This window comes from Podarcis bocagei, assembly GCF_964188305.1.
Source record: "Podarcis bocagei genome assembly, chromosome: 8".
NCBI classification, from domain to species: Eukaryota; Metazoa; Chordata; class Lepidosauria; order Squamata; family Lacertidae; genus Podarcis; species Podarcis bocagei.
In genome coordinates, this window is record NC_138133.1 from 85,321,655 (window position 1) to 85,341,960 (window position 20,306).

The 20,306-nt window shown below is 46.1% G+C and overlaps 1 protein-coding gene across 1 annotated transcript in view; it reads right to left on the minus strand.

The window, feature by feature from the left end:
* The window catches only part of COL22A1 (collagen type XXII alpha 1 chain), a 194,095-nt gene that overhangs the window by 29,589 nt on the left and 144,200 nt on the right, over window positions 1–20,306 (minus strand). Inside the window, exons 35-43 of the mRNA XM_081204329.1 lie at window positions 19,659–19,712; window positions 16,909–16,962; window positions 14,863–14,916; window positions 14,143–14,196; window positions 13,591–13,695; window positions 6,216–6,260; window positions 6,028–6,105; window positions 3,931–3,966; window positions 1,566–1,619 (exon numbers count right to left, since the gene is read on the minus strand). Of these exons, the coding sequence (XP_081060455.1) occupies window positions 1,566–1,619; window positions 3,931–3,966; window positions 6,028–6,105; window positions 6,216–6,260; window positions 13,591–13,695; window positions 14,143–14,196; window positions 14,863–14,916; window positions 16,909–16,962; window positions 19,659–19,712 (534 nt within the window). The remainder of the gene's footprint in view (window positions 1–1,565; window positions 1,620–3,930; window positions 3,967–6,027; window positions 6,106–6,215; window positions 6,261–13,590; window positions 13,696–14,142; window positions 14,197–14,862; window positions 14,917–16,908; window positions 16,963–19,658; window positions 19,713–20,306) is intronic.

Consider the following 20,306-nt stretch of genomic DNA (forward strand, 5'->3'; position numbering starts at 1 on the left):
CACCTCCTTGGAAGATAGCCAAGTACCATAGCAGGGGAGGACCTGGGTGGGGAGCAAGAGGCAAGACCATTGATTCTTCCCTGCTATGGGCTGTGCCCCCCCCCAGTGTCCCCTCTCCTTTCTCAACAGAAAACTCAGATAATGAAGCCTCGCCAGGGAATACATATGAGTTTCCAGAAAGCTGCGACTCTGCTGATCGAGAGCACTGAGGAAATGAGGTATGGATGAGATATGTCCCTTGAAAATGTTCTTGACACTTTCTTGAAACAAGAAGGAGCAATTCCCAGGCAGCACAAAGCAGCCAGAGTCTCATCAGAAGCAATTTGAGAAGGGAGAAAGAAGAGGGTCATTTATCATGGGGGGCTAACGACACACCGCACAAACATGCTTGATGAATTCAATATCTGCATATGCGGATACAAATCTCCTGGATTCGTGCGCAGATGGGAACTGACCCGTCCACTAGCTTTTTCACACTTCTTGAACTTTCCTACAAAGTTTTCCGTTCAACCAAAATATATATAAAATTAATGTTTTGATAGAAATACCACTTCAGGAAGGAGGGAAGCTGTGGTTTCCTCTTGCCCCCCACTTTTTCTGGTGAAATATACTCGGAGATTGGATTTCATGCTCTTTATTCAGCTCATAGTGGTGAGGAGGAATGTTCCCCCATAATGTCTGCTTTATATATATTATTTACACAATGGGCCCCACGTGATTGGCATATTCCGGGATTCACCTGTAGGCCAATCAGGTTGCGGATTCACTTCCACCTGGAGCTGGATTGGGTGGCTCCTGTGGACCAATCAGACTGCTGCATTCTGGACCCTATTGTTCTAGGACCAATCAAACTGCTGCATTCTGGACCCTATTGTTCTAGGACCAATCAGACTGCTGCATTCTGAATCCTGTTGTTCTAGGACCAATCAGACTGCTGCCTTTTGGATCCTATTCATAACATCTGATATGCAGGTTTCTTTTGGTTCAAAGATTACTACAGAAAGGGGGCAGGACAGATTTACAGGTGAACATTTGGAAGAGATGCAGATCAGAAACAGACCAGCTTGCCCCGTTCTTCCACTTTTTAAAAAGAAAAACAGCTTGGGGTCCACAGGGGAGGGGAAAATCTTGAGTATTTTTTAAAATCTTAACCATTTATAACCTGACCTTCACCTTCACAAATACGTGTGTGTGTGTGTGTGTGTGTGTGTGTGTGTGTGTGTAGGATGGGAGTACAGAACACAAAATGAAACAACCTTTGGAATAAGTAAAGCAGCAGCAAGGGGAGGAAATGTTTAATCCTTTCCTGCCCACCACTTCTTTACTCCAACTTGTCCTGCGGATGTTTCAAGGGAGCATACTGATTATAATTAATCAGACCATTGCTTCACCCAGCTCAGTGCTGTGTGCACTGATTTGGCAGCAACGATCCAGGGTTTCAGGCAGGGCGGGGGCAGCCTCTTTCAGCCAGAGATTGGATCGGGGCCCTTCTGCATGCAAATGTGATCTACCACTGAGCTACTGCCCTTCTCATAGGCATACCAAACACCGATATGTTTACTTACGTCTTGACCAGATGGCCCTGGTTGGCCTTGGATGCCTGGCAAACCTCGGGGACCCTAGAAAAAAGGGGGATAAAATTAATAATTCCAAATATGCTGTTTTATTCTTTCCCCCCCAAAAAAGTAAGAGTTTTTAATAGCTTTACAAAAGAGAGCATCAAAATAATGCAAACACACCAAAAACCTTTTTTAAAAATATAAAATACAATCTCCTACACAAAAACACACACACACACACACACACACAGAGAGAGAGAGAGAGAGACAGACACTGCCACCCAATTGTTTATTTCCTACATACATTTATATGGTGAGTCACAAATTTAATTTCAGGAACAGTTATCACAAGATAACCGATAGCCAATTTGCCCATAAATAACAGACTAACCTGCCTGTAGCCTAGTTCCACTGCTGGGGAACTGCTTGCATGACAGCACATACTATACGTGGATTTGTGGCTGCAATTGTACAGTGATTCTTTTCCCCCAGTCCTACCCTATTATTTTAGGATCTGAAACTGCTATTGGTTGCTTATGGCTGATGACAAACATCCCACCTATGGATGACCTGGGTATAGCAATATTTCAAGGCATTCTAAGGTGTGAGTTTGGGAAGATGGTGGCAGCCCCTAGCAGGCACCATTTTTTTTTTAGTTCTGTCTTCAGGATTTCCAGAAATATGCTGGTTGGGACACAAAAATACTTATTTGAAAAGAGGATTTATTATTTATTTTTTTTAAATAAAAGGTAAAGGACCCTTGGATTGTTAAGTCCAGTCAAAGGTGACTATGGGGTGTGGCACTCATTTCACTTTTAAGGCTGATGGAGCCAGCGTTTGTCCACAGACAGCTTTCCGGGTCATGTGGCCGGCATGACTAAACTGCTTCTGGCACAACGGAACACCATGAAGGAAACCAGAACACACAGAAATGCCATTTATCTTCCCACCACAGTGGTACCTATTTATCTACCTGCACTGGCATGCTTTTGAACTGCAGGAGCTGGGGCAGAGCAATGGGAGCTCACCCCTTCGTTGGGATTCGAACAGCCGACCTTCTGATTGGAAAGCCCAAGAGGCTCAGTAGTTTAGACCACAGCGCCACCCGCGTCTCTTTCTTAAAAAGAGGGAATGCCTACCTCACCATGTCATGTCAAATGACAATTTTTGTGTGTGTGAAGTATTCCTGGAACATAAAGTCGCCTCCACCTTGGGTGCCTTATTATCTCCTTCCCAAATCTGAGCCAAAAGTTATTCCTTCACTGTGAAGGTGTATAGATTATATAACTGGGATCAGAATGATTGAGGTTGCCATTGCTTTGTTCCTGCAGGACGACTCGGACTTGTTATTGCAATTTGATCAAGCTGGCAGCTGCAAGCTAATTTCCTGATTATAATCTGCACCATGTCCTCAAGTGACATTAGCTCTTCATCTTCAGTGTGTGCTTGACATGATATAATTCATTTTCTCTCTTCTGCTGATCACATGGAATTGGGAGGTTTGCCTAAAAAGAGGACTTCTACCTGCACAAATGCCGTTTCCTCCCAGTACGTTTCCGAGCACAATTCAAAGTGTTGGTGCTGACTGTTAAAGCCCTAAACGGCCTAGGTCCTATATATTTGAAAGAGCGTCTCCACCCCATCGTTCTGCCCAGACACTGAGGTCCAGCTCCGAGGGCCTTCTGGCAGTTCCCTCACTGCGAGAAGTCAAGTTACAGGGAACCAGGCAGAGGGCCTTTTTGGTGGTGGCACCTGCCCTGTGGAACACCCTCCCACCAGATGTCAAAGAGAAGAACAACTACCAGACTTTTAGAAGACATCTGAAGGTGGCCCTGTTTAGGGAAGCTTTTAATGTTTAATAGACTATTGTATTTTAATTTTCAGTTGGAAGCCACCCAGAGTGGCTGGGGAAACCCAGCCAGATGGGCGGGATATAAATAAATTATTATTATTATTATCCCCCACCCCCTGAAATTGGCCCTGGAAAGCCCCCAGACTACAGGGAGAGGAGAGAGGGCACCATTATATCCACCAAACTGTAATGCTTAAACACAGAGAATTGTTGCAAAAAGCATGGCAATGAATTCCACCAATAGAAGTTCAGAGTTGGAAGGGATCCTGGATGTTATCTCATCCAACTGCCTGCTCAATGCAGGGAGATTGTGGACTCTCCTTCCTTGGAGGTTTTCAAGCAGAGGTTGGGTGGCCATCTGTCATGGATGCTTTAGCTGAGATTCCTGTATTGCAGGGGGTTGTACTAGATGACCCTCGTGGTCCCTTCCAACTCTACTGTTCTGTGATTCTATGACACCACCTTCTTTCCTTCCTATCAACACCACAACCTGTGCATACTTAGAAAGACATACTGTACCGATGGGCCTTTATCTCCAGGTGGTCCTGAGGGGCCCTGAAAAAAACACAAGGAAGAAAGAAAGGCATTGTGAGTTTTGATCACATTAGTTGTCATTCAAATAAACACACACACTCCCAGTCACTCAGAAAATTAGTCACAGGAGGACTGATCTTAACCAATCTCAGCCTACTCAACGTATGTGAATTCTGACTCTTTTATTCTGTAAAAGTGTATTTTATTCTGTTAATCTTTAATCTTGCACTTGGCTATGTTTGCTTGTTTTGTTGCAAATTATCCTGAGTTTCTGAATGCACTGAAGGTATAGGATGAAAATGAGCATAACATTTTTTTTAAAAAAACAACAACCATAATTAATTTGGTTAACTTGAACATAATATTAACCATCCAGATTTCCTACACTATTACTTAGCAGATGGCGTCCCCTTTTAAGATCACACCTGCAAACACATAACCAGATTACCTCCTGATATAGTTCCTCGAGTCTTTTAAAAGAACAAATTGACGTTTAAAAACAAAAGCCGCCACTATCATTTCCTTTTATTTTCATAATATCCTTATGCTAAGAAAACCCATTTTACTTAATCCCTCCCAGTGGAGACAGTGCAATGTTGAGTTAAGACCTCAAAGGCCAGGGTTTAAATCTCCACTCAGTCATGAAACTGATTGAGTGACATTTGGACCAGTCACAAACTCTCAGCCTAATCCACTTTGCAGGGATGTTGTACAGTGGTACCTCAGGTTAAGTACTTAATTCGTTCCGGAGGTCCGTTCTTAACCTGAAACTGTTCTTAACCTGAAGCACCACTTTAGCTAATGGGGCCTCCCGCTGCCACACGATTTCTGTTCTCATCCTGAAGCAAAGTTCTTAACCTGAGGTACTATTTTTGGGTTAGCGGAGTCTGTAACCTGAAGCATCTGTATCCTGAAGCATATGTAACCCGAGGTACCACTGTAATGGCAAAATAGAGATGGGGAGAACCAAGCTTCTGGGATACCAACAGCTGTCCGGCAACACTAGGTGCTGCTGCCAGCTCTGCACCCACTGCCGACGCAGAGGCAGACTTTGGTCTCTCTAATGTCAGCAGTACTCTGTGTGACAGTCAAATTTGCTGCCCTCAGCTTTCCTGCTCCATTCTGCAGCACTGCTGTGGTACCCTCTGTGGGATGTGAAACACATAGCAGTCAAGGACAGCGTTCCTGGAATGGACATGCTAGAGCAGGCATAGACAAACTCGGCCCTCCAGATGTTTTGGGACTACAACTCCCATGATCCCTAGCTAACAGGACCAGTGGTCAGGGATGATGGAAATTGTAGTCCCCAAACATCTGGAGGGGCAAGTTTGCCTATGCCTGTGCTAGGGGGTGCTTTGTATCAGCCAGGAGAAAACTTCCTGTTTCCTCCTGAGCTGGGACAAAACCTCCTCTGCATGTGACTAGATGTGGGTGTGGCCTAATCTGGGTAGAGAAGCACACCTCCTTCTTTTGCTCTCTCTTCTCCATTTTGTTTTTCTACGTGTTAGCAGAAGTGACTGCCGGCAGTCACTTGGGAATAACTCCCTTATGGGATAATTCCACATTTATATATATACTTTTGTAACCTAGGTGTAGATAGGTAGCCGTGTTGGTCTGCCATAGTCAAAAAAAAAAAGGGGATTTTTTTTATTTTGTAACCTAAGTCTGCCTTCAGGGATCCAACTGTGAACTGAATGTGAGTAAATTACTTTTATATAGACTTTAACAAGATTGCTGTGTCTATTCTTTTTAAGAGGGGCAAAAAGGGATCTTACCAGGAATCTTATATAGGGAGGCTCCGATGAGCCTGCAACAATCAAAGGGGAATGTTTAAACTCTGCTAATATATAGAACTTGCTAATGCAAGTTAGGAAGGATATCATCAAACAATATATCCTCTCCTGCCTCCCTGAAAATTCCCACACCCTCTGCAGTGCAGTGCCCAGTCCCGCCACAATGGCTGCAACACCTTACAACCACCTCTGGCAGTGGCTCAGATCATACAAGTCCTACAGCCCAAGGAGCCATTGACAAATATTTGCGTTGTATCATAGGCCAGAGGGCAGCATGCTTGGTACTTACTGGTGGTCCAGAAAGTCCGATGCCTGGTACCCCCCTGTCTCCTGGCTGACCTGGAACTCCAGGAGCCCCTCGATCTCCCTATGAGAGAGAAAATATAAGAGTTAGGCCTCCTCAAGAATGTCCATTTGGGAAGATCTAACACTATTGTAATGATCAAATGCAACAGAATGGCAAGAATAAGCACTCACCTTCTGCCCAAAGGGTCCAGGCAAACCCGGTGGTCCTCTTTCTCCCTAGAAATAGATGGAACTATAAAGTAAATGTCACCAACTGAGAAAGATGAAAATGTCTAAGAAACCTGTCTTCAGAAAAGGAAAATGGCGCCTACAACTATCACATTGTTCTTCTTAGAGATAGCAAAACTCAGTTATGTTCCCTGGTGATTATATAATGATGATTATAACAATTATTCTTTACCCAGAACCCAAAGTGTAGGGGGGAGGACTATTTAAACTGGATGCAGAAGTACATTCCAACAGCAGACTACGATTGCCGTAAAATGTTATTACTCAAGTGCGTGAGGATCACAAGATTCATATGTGAGCAAAAATTTAAAAGGACTAGCGGGTGAGAAAGATGGAGAATTAGTATCAAAAAAAGCCTGGTATTGTTTAGGGGAAGCAATTCAGAATATCAGATGTGCTGGTATATTATAAAAGAAACAGAATTTTCAGGTGTGGAGGTCTTCACCCAGGAAATTGTTTTAGCTCTGTCACTTGCAGGTAGCTGCAAATTAAGACGCAAAATTGCTTGACAAAGACTATATACTGGACTTTCCAACCTGGTGCTCCAGATGTTTCCAATTGCGGTTCCCATCAGACCCAGGCAGGATGACCAATGGTCAGGGATGATGGGAGATCACGAGGCCCCAGTTGGAGAAGGTTGCAATACACGTAAAAGGGGCCATTTTGCTCAGTCACTGTTTGGAACCAAGCAGGACTTGCTAATGAATTCTTTTCTGTGGTGCCACTTGACTTTATTTGTTATTTTGAGGACACAACAGGCAATGGCCTGTAAAAGCCATGAATTATTCAAGTGCATATTACTGCACCAAGGAAGGAATTGCCTGACCTCTTTGGGAAAGGAGGCAGAAAGTTTGTCGAGTTGCACATTCAAGGTTTCTGGTCCCTCAACTGCTCAAGGCTCCTTTTAGCAATTGTGAACATGTAGCCTTTTCCTGCTTCCTTTGATTATCCTACTATAAAGGTCCACAGTTCTGAGGTTAGAGACACTTAATAAATTCTCTCCTTCCAAATTTCAGACTGGTTTTTATAGGCTGCAATCCTATACACACATACTAGAGAGTAAGCCCCATTGAATGCAGTTGATCTCACTGCAGAGTCAACATCCATAGGTGTGATGGGATGATTAGCTGCTTGTGCGTAAAATCGTGGTCCCTCAGAGTTTGTGCAACTCCACAAACCTCTGTGTGTGACAGAGCTCCTCAGACATGTCTGCCCTAGTCACTTGCAGATTCCGACAGTGGTTGTTTTCGGAAGCGCTTCCAGCATAGAAGCTCCTTAACGGAAACACGTCTTCTGGACTCACGACGTGACAGCTTCCGGCGAGGAATGGGTCTCCCTATGGGAGCTTCTGACACCTCCCCACTGTTCTCGCTGGACGTGTCCCTGAGCCCTCCCTCTTGCTCGCTTTCCCTCAGAGATCCTCCCCTTTCCCTGCTAGTTCCTGCTTTAGCTGCTGCGTCTCTCTCAGCCTTCGTGAGACTTTCCTCCAGAGACCCATCTCTCCCCCTGCTGGTCCCTGCTTCCGCTGCTGAGTCCCTCCCAGCCTCCGTGAGCCCTCTCCCCACCTGTTCCTCCGATGGCAGTTCCCTGACATCCACCTCCCCTCCAGGACCCCCTTCACCCCCGCCCATTCCCTCTCCTCTGGGCGGTGAGGAGGTAAAACTCCGAAAAGAATCCTCTTCATCTTCAGACGTCTCGAACATTTCCCTCCATCGGTCGCCGTTCCGGCTCGCTGAATCCTCCTCCTCCTCGGAATCTGTGAACCCCTCCAACTCTTCTTCTTCGTCGGTGGTGGCAAAGTATTCCCTCCGGAACCTCGCCACTGGCTGAGGTTTACGTGGGAACCTCTGATGAAAAGTTTCTATTAAAACCTCGTCATTGACATCCTCTGCCATGACCCAGGTGTTTTCCGACTCCGGTTCCCCTTCCCACGTTACCAAATACTCTACTTGATCTCCCTTCCACCTGGAATCGAGGATCTCCGCTACATGGTAGCTGTGTTCCCTTTCCTCCATTGCTGGTCCCCTAGTGACCCTCCCTTCTCTGTCCCCTTTATACGGTGACAGCAATGACCTGTGGAAAACTGGGTGCAGCTTCATGTGGTTCGGTAACCGGAGTCTGAAAGCCACTGGGTTGACCTGTTGCGTGACTTCAAATGGGCCCAGTCTTTTGGGTCTTAACTTCTTACAACCCCCTTTGAATGGTAACCCTTGAGTTGACAGCCACACCTGGTCCCCCACCCTAATGGTTTCACCTTCTCTTCTGTTTTTGTCTGCCTGCCTCTTATATTCCTCCTTGGCCCTGTCTAAGTTAAGTTGGAGCTGGCGATGGATCGCTTCCATTTCTTCTACGAACTGTTCGGCAGCTGGAACGCTCCAGTTCTCCCCTTCCCCCCCGGGAAAGCCCGGGGATGGCACCCGTAATTAGCCAAAAAGGGGCTCATCCCCGTGGACACGTTCTCCGCATTGTTGTAGGCAAATTCTGCCAACGCCAGCTTCTCCACCCAATCATTCTCTCTGTCATTCACATAACACCTCAAATATTGCTGGAGGATGCCATTGGCTCTTTCCGCCTGCCCGTTGGTTTCAGGATGCCGGGCAGTCGAAAAATTGACCTCTACATGCAGTAAGCTCATGAGCTTCCTCCAGAACCTGGAAGTAAATTGTTTCCCTCGGTCTGAAACCACCCTCAAGGGGGCGCCATGCAACCTAAACACATTTTCTACAAACAATTTAGCGGTTTCTTCTGCCGTGACAGCATGTGAGCGGGCTATAAAGTGGGCCATTTTGGTTAACAGGTCTACCACAACCATGATGGCTGTTTTCCCTCTGGACTTTGGCAGATCAGTCATGAAATCTATTGCCACTGCTTCCCATGGTCTTTCAGGTGTGGGTAGTGGTTCTAATAACCCTGCCGGTGCCCGCCTCTCCCCCTTGGCTCGCTGGCATTGGTCACACCCTCTCACATACTCCCGCACATCTTCCCTGACCTTGGGCCACCAAAATTCCCTGGTAACCAGCCACATGGTTTTGTGTTGCCCAAAATGCCCTGCTGTGGGGCTATCATGCAGTTGCTTGAGTACCTTCTCCCTCAAATCACCTTCAGGTATATATAACGCTCCCTTGTAATACAACGCCCCGTTTCTCTCCTCAAAACCCCCGGGTTTGTCTCCCTCCCTCCTGAGACCCCTGAGTTTGTCCTGGGCGTATTCATCATGCACCGTTCCCTCTACCAGTTCCCTTTGCCCCACCAATGCCGCCCCACACACCCAGCGGTCCTCTGGAATGACATGTCTTTCTTCGGGTGCTCCCTTCCCCTCCAAATATTCAGGTTTGCGTGAGAGAGCATCCGCCCTAACGTTCTCTGGGCCTGGCACGTAACAAATCTCAAAGTTAAATTTGGAGAACTCCTGGGCCCATCTCAACTGCCGTTGGTTGAGCACTCGCGCCGTTCTCCAATACTCTAGGTTCTTATGGTCAGTGCACACTTGCACCTTATGTTGTGCACCAATTAGCAGGTGCCTCCATCTCCGGAAAGCCTCAAGAAGTTCTCGGTCATACACCGTGTAGTTCCTCTCGGATTTGTTCAGCTTTCGCGAAAAAAAGGCACACGGTCTCCACTCTGACTCCTCCTTCCCTGGCTGCAGAAGAAGCACCGCCCCTATGGCTCTGTCTGATGCGTCTGTTTCGACTCTCATCTTTTTTTGTAAATCCACATGCAGAAGTTGTCCTTCAGAGGCGAAGGCCCTTTTCAGTTCCTCAAAAGCTCGCTCCGCCTCCTCAGTCCAAACAAATTTCTTCTTACTGCTGAGACAGTCCGTAATGGGCGCCGTCAGGTGTGCAAAGTTTCGGATGAACTTACGATAAAAGTTCCCAAACCCTAGGAACCTCTGCACATCCTTCTTGGTTTTGGGTGTTTTCCATTCCAGCACTGCCTGGACCTGGCCAATCCCTTGTCTGACAGGCGGTACCCCAGGAACTCCACCTCCTTGGTATGAAACTGACACTTCTCCAGTTTCACCCACAGCTGGTTGGCTTGCAGCCTGCTCAACACTTCTCTGACGTCTCTCACATGCTGCTCCTCATTCTCAGAATACACCAACACGTCATCTAGGAAGGCCACACAATTCTTGTAAAGCAAAGGCCCCAGTACGTGGTTCATAAACGATTGGAAGCACGCCGAGCCTGCTTGTAAGCCAAATGGCATCACGAGATATTCAAATGCCCCCAAAGGGGTGAACATGGTGGTTTTCCATTCATCCCCTTTCCTTATACGTATCAGGTTGTACGCCCCCCTTAGGTCCAGCTTTGTAAAAATCTTTCCCTTCCGCACCCTGGTCAAAATGTCGTCAATCCTGGGCATAGGGAAAGCCAAGGGTTCTGACACTGCGTTTAATGCCCTGAAGTCACACACAAGTCTCGGCTTGTCCGTGTTTTTTTTATCCACAAAAAACACTGGGCTACCTCCCACTGCTTTGGACTCTCTGATAAGCCTCTCTTCAGGTTCTTGTCAATGAACTCTCTTAGCTCCTGCATTTCTCTGTCTGACATGGCATACAACTTGCCTACAGGAAGCTGTGCCCCAGGGAGTAAATTGATTTGACAGTCAAAGGGCCTATGCGGGGGTAGTTGGTCAGCTTCCTTCTCGCTGAACACGTCGCTGAGATCTGCGTATTGTGGTGGTACCTTCACCTTCTCCATTACTTCCGTCCCTGCTAGGGTGGCTTGGGCCCCTGCTGAACCCTTTTCCCCTTTGCAGTGTTCTAAGCAATGTGCTGAACCAAAGGAAACCACTCTCTGATGCCAGCCCACCAGCGGATCATGTAACGCTAGCCAGCTCATCCCCAAAATAATAGGAGCTCCTCCCAAGGTGGCCACATTAAACGCTATCAGTTCTGTGTGCCTTGCCACCTTCATTATCATTGGGACGGTCTGCAAGCTGACTTCTCCTCCCAACAACTCCCTGCCATCGATCGTGGTCACCTGCAGGGGGTTGCTTAAAGGGATAGTCTGTATCTGGTGTTCAGCTGCAAACTCTTTGCTCATGAAATTGCAGGAGCTGCCTGAGTCCAACAGCGCCTTTATCTTTAGGGGGTGTCCATTTTGCAGCTCTAGCGACACTTCAATCACTAGGGCAGGTTGAGGAGCTTCTGGCATGGGCACTTTCACTGCTCTTTGGCCTGGCTGCTGTGCCCCGACTGTGGCAACCAGGCGTTGGCTTTTACCTGCTCCGGTTTTTCCTCCTCTCTTCCCTCAACAGCTCCCACCATCCCTTGCCATTCCTTCCTCTGGGGGCAGACTCTGGCAAAGTGACCTGGCTGTTGGCAGAGATAGCATTTCCGGGCGCCTTTTCCCTCCTCCTTTCCCCCCTCACTGGGCTTTGAAACTGCGCGCGCGCGCGCTGTTCCGATTTCCATCGGCTCTGCCGCTGGGAAAGTTGTCTCTGGAATGCCAGGGATGCGGAACTCCTTCCAGCGTTCCCCCTTCCCTTCCCACCTCTCCAAAGCTCTCGCCTCCTGGCGCGCTCCTATGGTCAGCGCAGATTTAGTCAGCTGATCCATAGAATCCGCCCTAGGACCCCGGGAAAGTTCGTCTTTCACAGCCGAAGCAAGGCCTTCTTCAAATAGCATTTGAATGGGTGCCGCCGATAAGTCCCACCCCAATCTGTGAACCAGCATGGTGAACTCAGTCCAGTACTCACGGACAGATCGGCTTCCCTGCTTGCAAGCCATTAGCTGTCTGCTCACCATTCCCTCCTCAATATCGCTGGAAAACATGAGATCCATTGCACGAAAGAACTTCATGGTGTCCTTTAGGACGTCATTGTGCGTTGCCATCAGGGGTCTAACCCAGTCCCTCGCCCCTTTTTCAAGATGCCCAATCACAAAAGCCACTCGCGATTCCTCGTCAGGGAATTCATCAAACTGCACATTGAGGGCATATTGCATCTCTGTTCTAAAGGCATGGTAGTCCTTGGGGTCCCCCCCCAAACTTCTGCACCAATCCTGGTACCTTTCTGGTGAACTGGGTGGCTCTCCCCTTCTTGTCTGCATCCTGAGCCCTTCTCTCCTCAAGCCTCGCCGTCTGCAGCGCCAGTTGGATTTCCAACGCTCGGTACCTTTCTTCCAAGCTTGGACCCGCTCCAACTCCTGCCTCTCCGGTTCCGGCTGGGTCGCTCATGATGCCTTCTCCTGCACAGGCAGCTTACAAAGACTGTCGGAATGCTGTGATGGGATGATTAGCTGCTTGTGCGTAAAATCGTGGTCCCTCAGAGTTTGTGCAACTCCACAAACCTCTGTGTGTGACAGAGCTCCTCAGACATGTCTGCCCTAGTCACTTGCAGATTCCGACAGTGGTTGTTTTTGGAAGCGCTTCCAGCATAGAAGCTCCTTAACGGAAACACGTCTTCTGGACTCACGACGTGACAGCTTCCGGCGAGGAATGGGTCTCCCTATGGGAGCTTCTGACACCTCCCCACTGTTCTCGCTGGACGTGTCCCTGAGCCCTCCCTCTTGCTCGCTTTCCCTCAGAGATCCTCCCCTTTCCCTGCTAGTTCCTGCTTTAGCTGCTGCGTCTCTCTCAGCCTTCGTGAGACTTTCCTCCAGAGACCCATCTCTCCCCCTGCTGGTCCCTGCTTCCGCTGCTGAGTCCCTCCCAGCCTCTGTGAGCCCTCTCCCCACCTGTTCCTCCGATGGCAGTTCCCTGACAATAGGATTCCATCATGAATTACCGGTACCTTATTTTGCATAAAGTACTTAGTTGGCAATCTGCCATTTCCCCATATTTAAGTTTGGACTTCTGCTAAACTGTAGTTCATGGGGCTGATTTCTGCTTTCCTTATGGGATCACACACACCAAAGAAAAAGAAAATCTTGGACTACAGTTCCTACCATTCCTGACCACCCAGAATGGGGCTGAGGGGAATTGCTGTCCAACAACATCTGCACACCCAGCCCCCTACCTCAGAGGTTAGCAGTGTGCACAAGTATATATGTTCATTGATTAAATCACTGTGCAAACAGGAATGCTGATGCCATTGCACAATACATATCAACAATGTGTGTGTTTTTGTACTGTTTCATAATGTGCTTTTGAAAAGAGAGAGATGCGAACTGAAAATTGCAGAAAACTATACGTGTATCTATTTCCAAATTGATTTTTGAAACTTCCCCAGTTCATCCTAAAGACAAGGCATGGAATACTAAGCAGAAGAACAGGATGATGATCGACAGAAGAAAAAGAAATGGAGCAAGAGACATTCACTCATTCCTAAATTGTTAACTACTTGGTTGCACATGCAGTTTACAAGTGAGACTTACTCTATCGCCATCTCGACCCTTGCCGGGTAATCCAGGTTCTCCAACACCTCCTGGCTCACCTGTAGGCCCAGGTGCTCCTGGCTTCCCTTCTTTTCCAGGATCTCCCTGCAAAAGATATGACTGTGGGATAACCAGCCTCATATAACCAGCATGCTTAAGTATAATTAATGCATGAAGGGGTTAAAATCATAGAGTAAGCTGTCCTGCCAGGCTTAGCTCACCTTGGGGAGGGACTAGGTAATCAAGCCTTTGTTCTGCTTTCAGTCTACCTGAGAAGCTCAGCATGTAAAGAAATCTCAGCTGGTTGTTCCAAGCTCAGACTGCATGGCTTTCACAAGCCTTTCTTGAGTTCCTTCACCAATAATATAGAAACTTTCACCACTTTGGAATGAAACTAAGTTTTACTGTCTGTGCAGCATTTTCTGAATGCTGTATGGAATAACACATGAATCTGACATATGAAGAATTTGTAAGTAAACCAAACATGTGGTCTTTTTCTATGCAAGAGAAAGAGAAACGCTTTGGACAGGCATATTTTCAAGAAAGCAGTACCTTTTCTCCTTTGGGGCCTTCATTTCCAGGTCGGCCAGGATCTCCGGGTACACCCTGTAGAGAAAAATAACATGAACCAGTTAGCCTTTTGTGGTAGGAAGATATATGGGAAATCACTGAGAGAATTCAAGTCCTATGATATTGCTTTAACTATATCTCATTTCTTGCATTTTTTCTCATTTTAAATTTGGTTCTCCACATGTCTACCCAAGTTAGATTTTTTTTTTAAGTCCTTATAAAATTCCTTACCATTTTAATATGAATTTCTCCTAATACACATCTTTCTGCAAAGCAATTACCCCTAATAGACCACATATTGTATGCTATCTTCAGTAATATATAGGGAAGTTTTTAATGTTTGATGTCTTACTGTGTTTTAATTTGTTGGAAGCTGCCCAGTCAGATGGGAGGCATATATAATATACACACTTTTAAACATTTTTACTGAGTATGCACATTCTTATACACATTACTTGGTTGGAGTATTGCAAAATCTGAAGAAGTGCAGATTTTGAAGGATGGCTGTGTTTCGGTTCACACATTATTTCCTCCATGACCCCTGGGGTCCCTTCCAACTTCTATGTTTCTATGAAGTGCAAATGAGGGAGATTCACCTTTAAATGCCACCTGAACTGAATCTTCCCCTCATTCCTAATCACTATCCAAATTCCCTTGCTTTTCAGGATATACCCAGAGCTGATAGTTATGCCTAATACATACCACATTTCCAGGCAAGCCTCGTGGCCCTGGGGGCCCTGCAGGTCCAGGAGCACCCTTTCGAAATAAGAGGGGGAAAAAATATTTACAATCCAAATTTGGTATAAAATGAGTCCTATTGCCAGGTTCAGTACAAAGTGCACTTGCTATTTGAAATGAATTTTCTACAGATAGAAAATGCATTGAAAACACAGTGAAAATGTAGACTGGGATAAATTTTGATTTTCAAATAAAATTTTGATTTTCAAATTAAAAATGTTCATCTTAAATGAGGGAGAACCTTTCGGATCAGCTCTAGTCGGGGGGGGGGAGTGGGACATGGAGGAAAAGCATTTGCCATTACAGTCATAGCTTGGTTTTCGAACACGTTGGCACTCAGACATTTTGGCTCATGAACACCGCAAACCCATAAGTTAGCGTTCCGGTTTGGGAATGTTTTCCGGAAGCTGAAAGTCCGGTGTGGCTTCCACAGCTTCCAATTGAGGGCAGGAAGCTCCTGCAGCCAATCGCAATCCGCACCTTGGTTTCTGAACCGTTTCAGAAGTCAAACGGACGCCAGGAATGGATTATGTTTGACAACCAAGGTACGACTGTATAGAAAGAAACAATTCAAAGAAACAATGGCATACAAGTTCAAAACATTACAGCCACCAGTCAATTCCAAAGTGACTGCTATTTACTAAAAATAATCACATTTCTATTTAGCCTCCCACCCCAGCAAATGTCAAACAATGTACCTTAAAACATAACTGCAAAGGGAACAGTGTTAAAACAATGGCCAGAGAAACATTCAACCAAATGACTTTCTGAACAGGCATGTTTTAACAACAACAAAAACCACAGTGTCGGGCCCTGCTGCATCTCACCAGGCAAAGCATTCCATGGGATAGGGGCCACCACATAGGAGGCCCTGCTTCAAGCAGTATTTCGCCACACTTCATTAAGGCCGAGGAAGGCTTTAGAAATTGAATGGAGCATGAAAGAAGGAATATATGGAAGAAGGAAGTCCTTAAGGTACCCAGGTCCCAAGCCATTTAGATATCATGCACAATAGCGCACTGCTTCAGCCTGGGAGAAAGTTGACTTGATGGGATTTCACCATGTCAAAATTATATGAATTGGCCCATCGTCTAATCCAACATAAACTTCCCTAGGATAAACTCTCTTGAAATGAATGGGAGCTGGACCCAGATCCTGCTTATTTCAGTGAGAATTTGGGCAGGACATCCCCACTTGCCTGGGCCCATCAACTTTTATGCGGGGGGAAACACTTGCTTGAACTGCCTGAGAACTGAATTTCATTTGTGTGGGGCTACCTTTGAAGGTGACCTGGAAACTGCAATTAATCCCAAATGCGGCAGCTAGACTGATGAGTGGGAGTGGCCGCCGGGACCCCATAACACCGGTCCTGAGAGATCTGCATTGGCTCCCAGTACGTTTCTGAGCACAGTTCAGAGTGTTGGTGCTGACCTTTAAAGCCCTAAATGGCCTTGGTCCTGTATACCTGAAGGAGTGTCTCCACCCCCATCATTCAGCCCAGACACTGAGATCCAGCGCCAAGGGCCTTCTGGTGGTTCCCTCATTGCGAGAAGTGAGGTTACAGGGAAACAGAAAGAGGGCCTTCTCGGTAGTGGCACCCACCCTGTGGAATGCCCTCCCTTCAGATGTGAAGGAAATAAGCAGGTATCTTATCTTTAAAAGGCATTTGAAGGCAGCCCTGTTTAGGGAAGTGTTTAATATTTAATTCTGTATTGTTTTTAACACTCGATTGGGAGCCGCCCAGAGTGGCTGGGGAAACTCAGCCAGATGGGTGGGGTATAAATAATATAATATATTATTATTATTATTATTATTATTATTATTATTATTATTATTATTATTATTATTATTGAATTTCTAGCAAGGTGACTCCTACTGTTTGGATGACTCAACAACACCTCTCCCCCAGCAGAGTGTCTCAAGGGAAGTTGCTCGTATGTAACAGATGAATTTCTAATGCTCTTTTGACTATCTAGGAAAAAGAGTTTCTAAAGCAGAGCAAATACTTACAATCTCTCCTGGTGCTCCAGGTCCCCCCGGTGCCCCTTCCTGCCCCTTCATACCCTACAGATACAAGAAAACAAGGGTTCAGTCTGATGGGAGAAGGGACCAAGTTGCTGGATGTTCAGAGAGCCAGGCAAAACAAAAACAGCCGGCTCAGAAAGCAGGTGCTGAGACAGCTGCTAAACCTGCTCCCCTAACAAAGGACATAGTTTCCATTTCCATTCACGGAAAAGATAATAAACCCTGATCATTTAACTGAGCTGCACAAGGCAGCTGATTAAGGCCTCATCATCAGAGCCCAAGAAATAAGGTCCCCCTCTATGCGTGCCAGATTCAACAAGGAGCTTTTACCGACTGTCAATAACAGAATTGGCTCACTCAGTTCCATGTCAACCAAGTCTCCCTTCTTCCTCTCTCCTTGAATGGGGAAGCTCACCATATCGAAACAAGATAGCTGATTTAAATTTAGCTGCAAGCCAATTGCAAGTGACCGATAACTACCTTGTGGGCTGCAGGTGTGGTGAGGGTTGAAAACAAGTTTCAATATGTGCTACTGAGAGTGTAAATGAGCTGGAAACACTACCAAACTTTGAGAAAGGAATGGAATTTTTCAGGCCCAAGAAGAAGCACCACAAGATTCAAAGCAGAAAATCAAAGTACTGTACTGTCTTACACATAGCCCTACAATCTGCTAAAGAGAGATTCCAGCAGCTACAACAAGTTACAGTAATTCCCCATTTGACTTTCTGTGTAATATATACGGTATCAACCCAAAAATCTACTGAAGACATGCTTAAGGCTGCAAGAATTCGGAAAAATCATTGGAACACAATGGAAACAAAGATATTGATGCTGAAGATCTGGGCTTTGAACGTACAGCAAAAGCATAAAGACTTACAAAATGTGTGTTGCCACAAGGAGTAAAGGTAAAGGTAAAGGGACCCCTGACTGTTAGGTCCAGTTGTGGCCGACTCTGGGGTTGCGGCGCTCATCTCACTTTATTGGCTGAGGGAGATGGTGTACATCTTCCAGGTCATGTGTCCAGCATGACTTAGCCGCTTCTGGCGAACCAGAGCAGCGCACAGAAACACTGTTTACCTTCCCGCTGGAGCGTTACCTATTTATCTACTTGCACTTTGACATGCTTTCGAACTGCTAGGTTGGCAGGAGCAGGGATCGAGCAACGGGAGCTCACCCCGTCGCAGGGATTCGGACCGCTGACCTTCTGATCGGCGAGTCCTAGGCTCTGTGGTTTAACCCACAGCACCACCCGTGTCCCTGCCACAAGGAGTACTTCTCTTCATACTAGAACAAAAACTCCCGGATAATGCAGCTAATATTTTTTATCGCTCGAAGGATGTTCCCTACACTTCCAATGTCAGTGGCAACAGGTGAACACAGTTTCTCAAAGCTCAAACTTATAACAACTTACATAAGCTCAACAACCCTGCAAAAGAGACTTAGTTGGCTTGGTAACTGTATCAACTGATTATGCCCAAGCATCAGCACTTGACCTGAAGGAATTGGGGGCAATTGCAAAGAAAATGGCATGCAAAGTGAGATTTTGATGTGCCTGAAATGAAAACTTTCAAGAGGTTGAAGCTTTAACATCAAAATTCACAAGGTTATTCAAAACGATTGGTGTGCTAAAACGTTTTCTGCTGTAGTTGAGAAAGGTTGCGTGGCAAGACCCTCAAGCCGACCCCCCATTAGGATATATAAATTCACACTTACATGGATATTTTGTTTAAGGTTTTTGGGCAAAAAAATGGCCACAACTTTATTGATTACAGGAATGAGAGCGGTATTGGCTTAGGCAATGGCAAGACTATATCTGACTCCTGTCTGCTTTGCAGGAAGTCCATAAGGGTAAACCACCCAAAGGGAAATTGCTTCGGGGGAACCCGCCTGTATCTCCCCTGGTGTTCCCAGAGGCCTGGCCTGGCCCTCACCCTTCAAGCGGACTTCGGACAGGATCCAGTCCCTGGATTCCTTTAACGGAATACCCTTGAAACTGGAGGGGCAGGCATTGGCTGACTTCCGCTCCCCCATTCACCATAAGCTAAAGCCTAACCGCCAAACCTTACAAAGTTGTGACGATTGCTAAGAGGTAGGCAAAAACCAAGCAGCCAGTGCCAATTTGCCAAATGGAAAAAATTCCTACCCGGTCCCCGACTTAAGCCGGGCAACCAACCAAAGTCCAAAGCAAGGCCAAAGGATCTAAATGAAAGGGAGGGTAGGCGGGTGTTCAGCCACGCGAAGCAGGAGCCTGGCACAGGTGGCGCTGTTGCTTTTATACTTTCCCCCACTGTCACCCTTTGAAATGATTGCGCAATAGACCTGGGTGATTGAGGTGCCACCCTGGCGTGAGTGTGATTGCTCCACCCATGCCAGGGTGGGGGGGGGGAAACCAGGTTGAGAGCCTGCCTGCACCCAGGACCATCTATTAAGATGACCCCATTTATAAAAAATAGCCGTGTTCCTTATCCCTGCATTTTCTTGCAGTTTCAAGTGTTGTGCTTTCTTTCTTTTTAATATAGAAGACACCTGTTTTTGAAAATTGAAATTAGCAAAATAAAATAAAATAAAAGGGGGGTGGGCACAACCAGTTAGCCTTGCCGAGAGTGCAAAATAGCCTGGAACCAGCGCTGCTCTAACAAAAAAAACAAAACCAAAAAAAAGAAGAAGCAGAATTACGACTTTCACACATGAGCTGCTTTGCTACTTATTAATGAGATCCAGGTTTTCTGGCTTACCGGTGGCCCTGCAGGTCCCTGAAGCCCCATTTTACCAGGAATGCCACGTTCTCCCTGTTGGAAGGAAAGGAGAAAGGTAAAAAACCATAAATGTTCCTCGTTATATATGCGATTTTTCTCAAGGGAAATTAAGTATCATGTTAGGCCCATAGAAACCATACAGAGATCAAGGAGTAGCCTCCTCTTTTTTAAATGCCACAAATCAAGTTAGAAAAAACGTAAAGGCCTCATTCTTCCTAATTGCATTTAAAACCTCAGTAATTCATTAGGATTCTAACATATCGAGTTGCACACAGGGATGGACTGAGCAGCCTAATTTTGTCCTGGCGCTCGGTTGTAGGTCTGCCCAAAAAGTCCACGTTGAAATTGCAAAGAGTTTGCATGCATTCTTGTAAACACAAAAGCCCGTTTTTATGTAAAATATGCACAAGGTTTTTCAGTGCATTCATCTGCAAAATATGCACCATGAACACAGATTTTAAATAAGATACATATTTTTGTGCACAGAGAAACTTCATTGCAGAATCCAGAAAAGTGCATAATATGTCTGGGACGTGTTCCCATCTGTGCAAAAATTCAGGAGTGTTTTGGAAGTTTGCTTCAAAAAAAAAAAAAAAAAAAAAAAGCAAAGCAAACCGATGCCTCCTC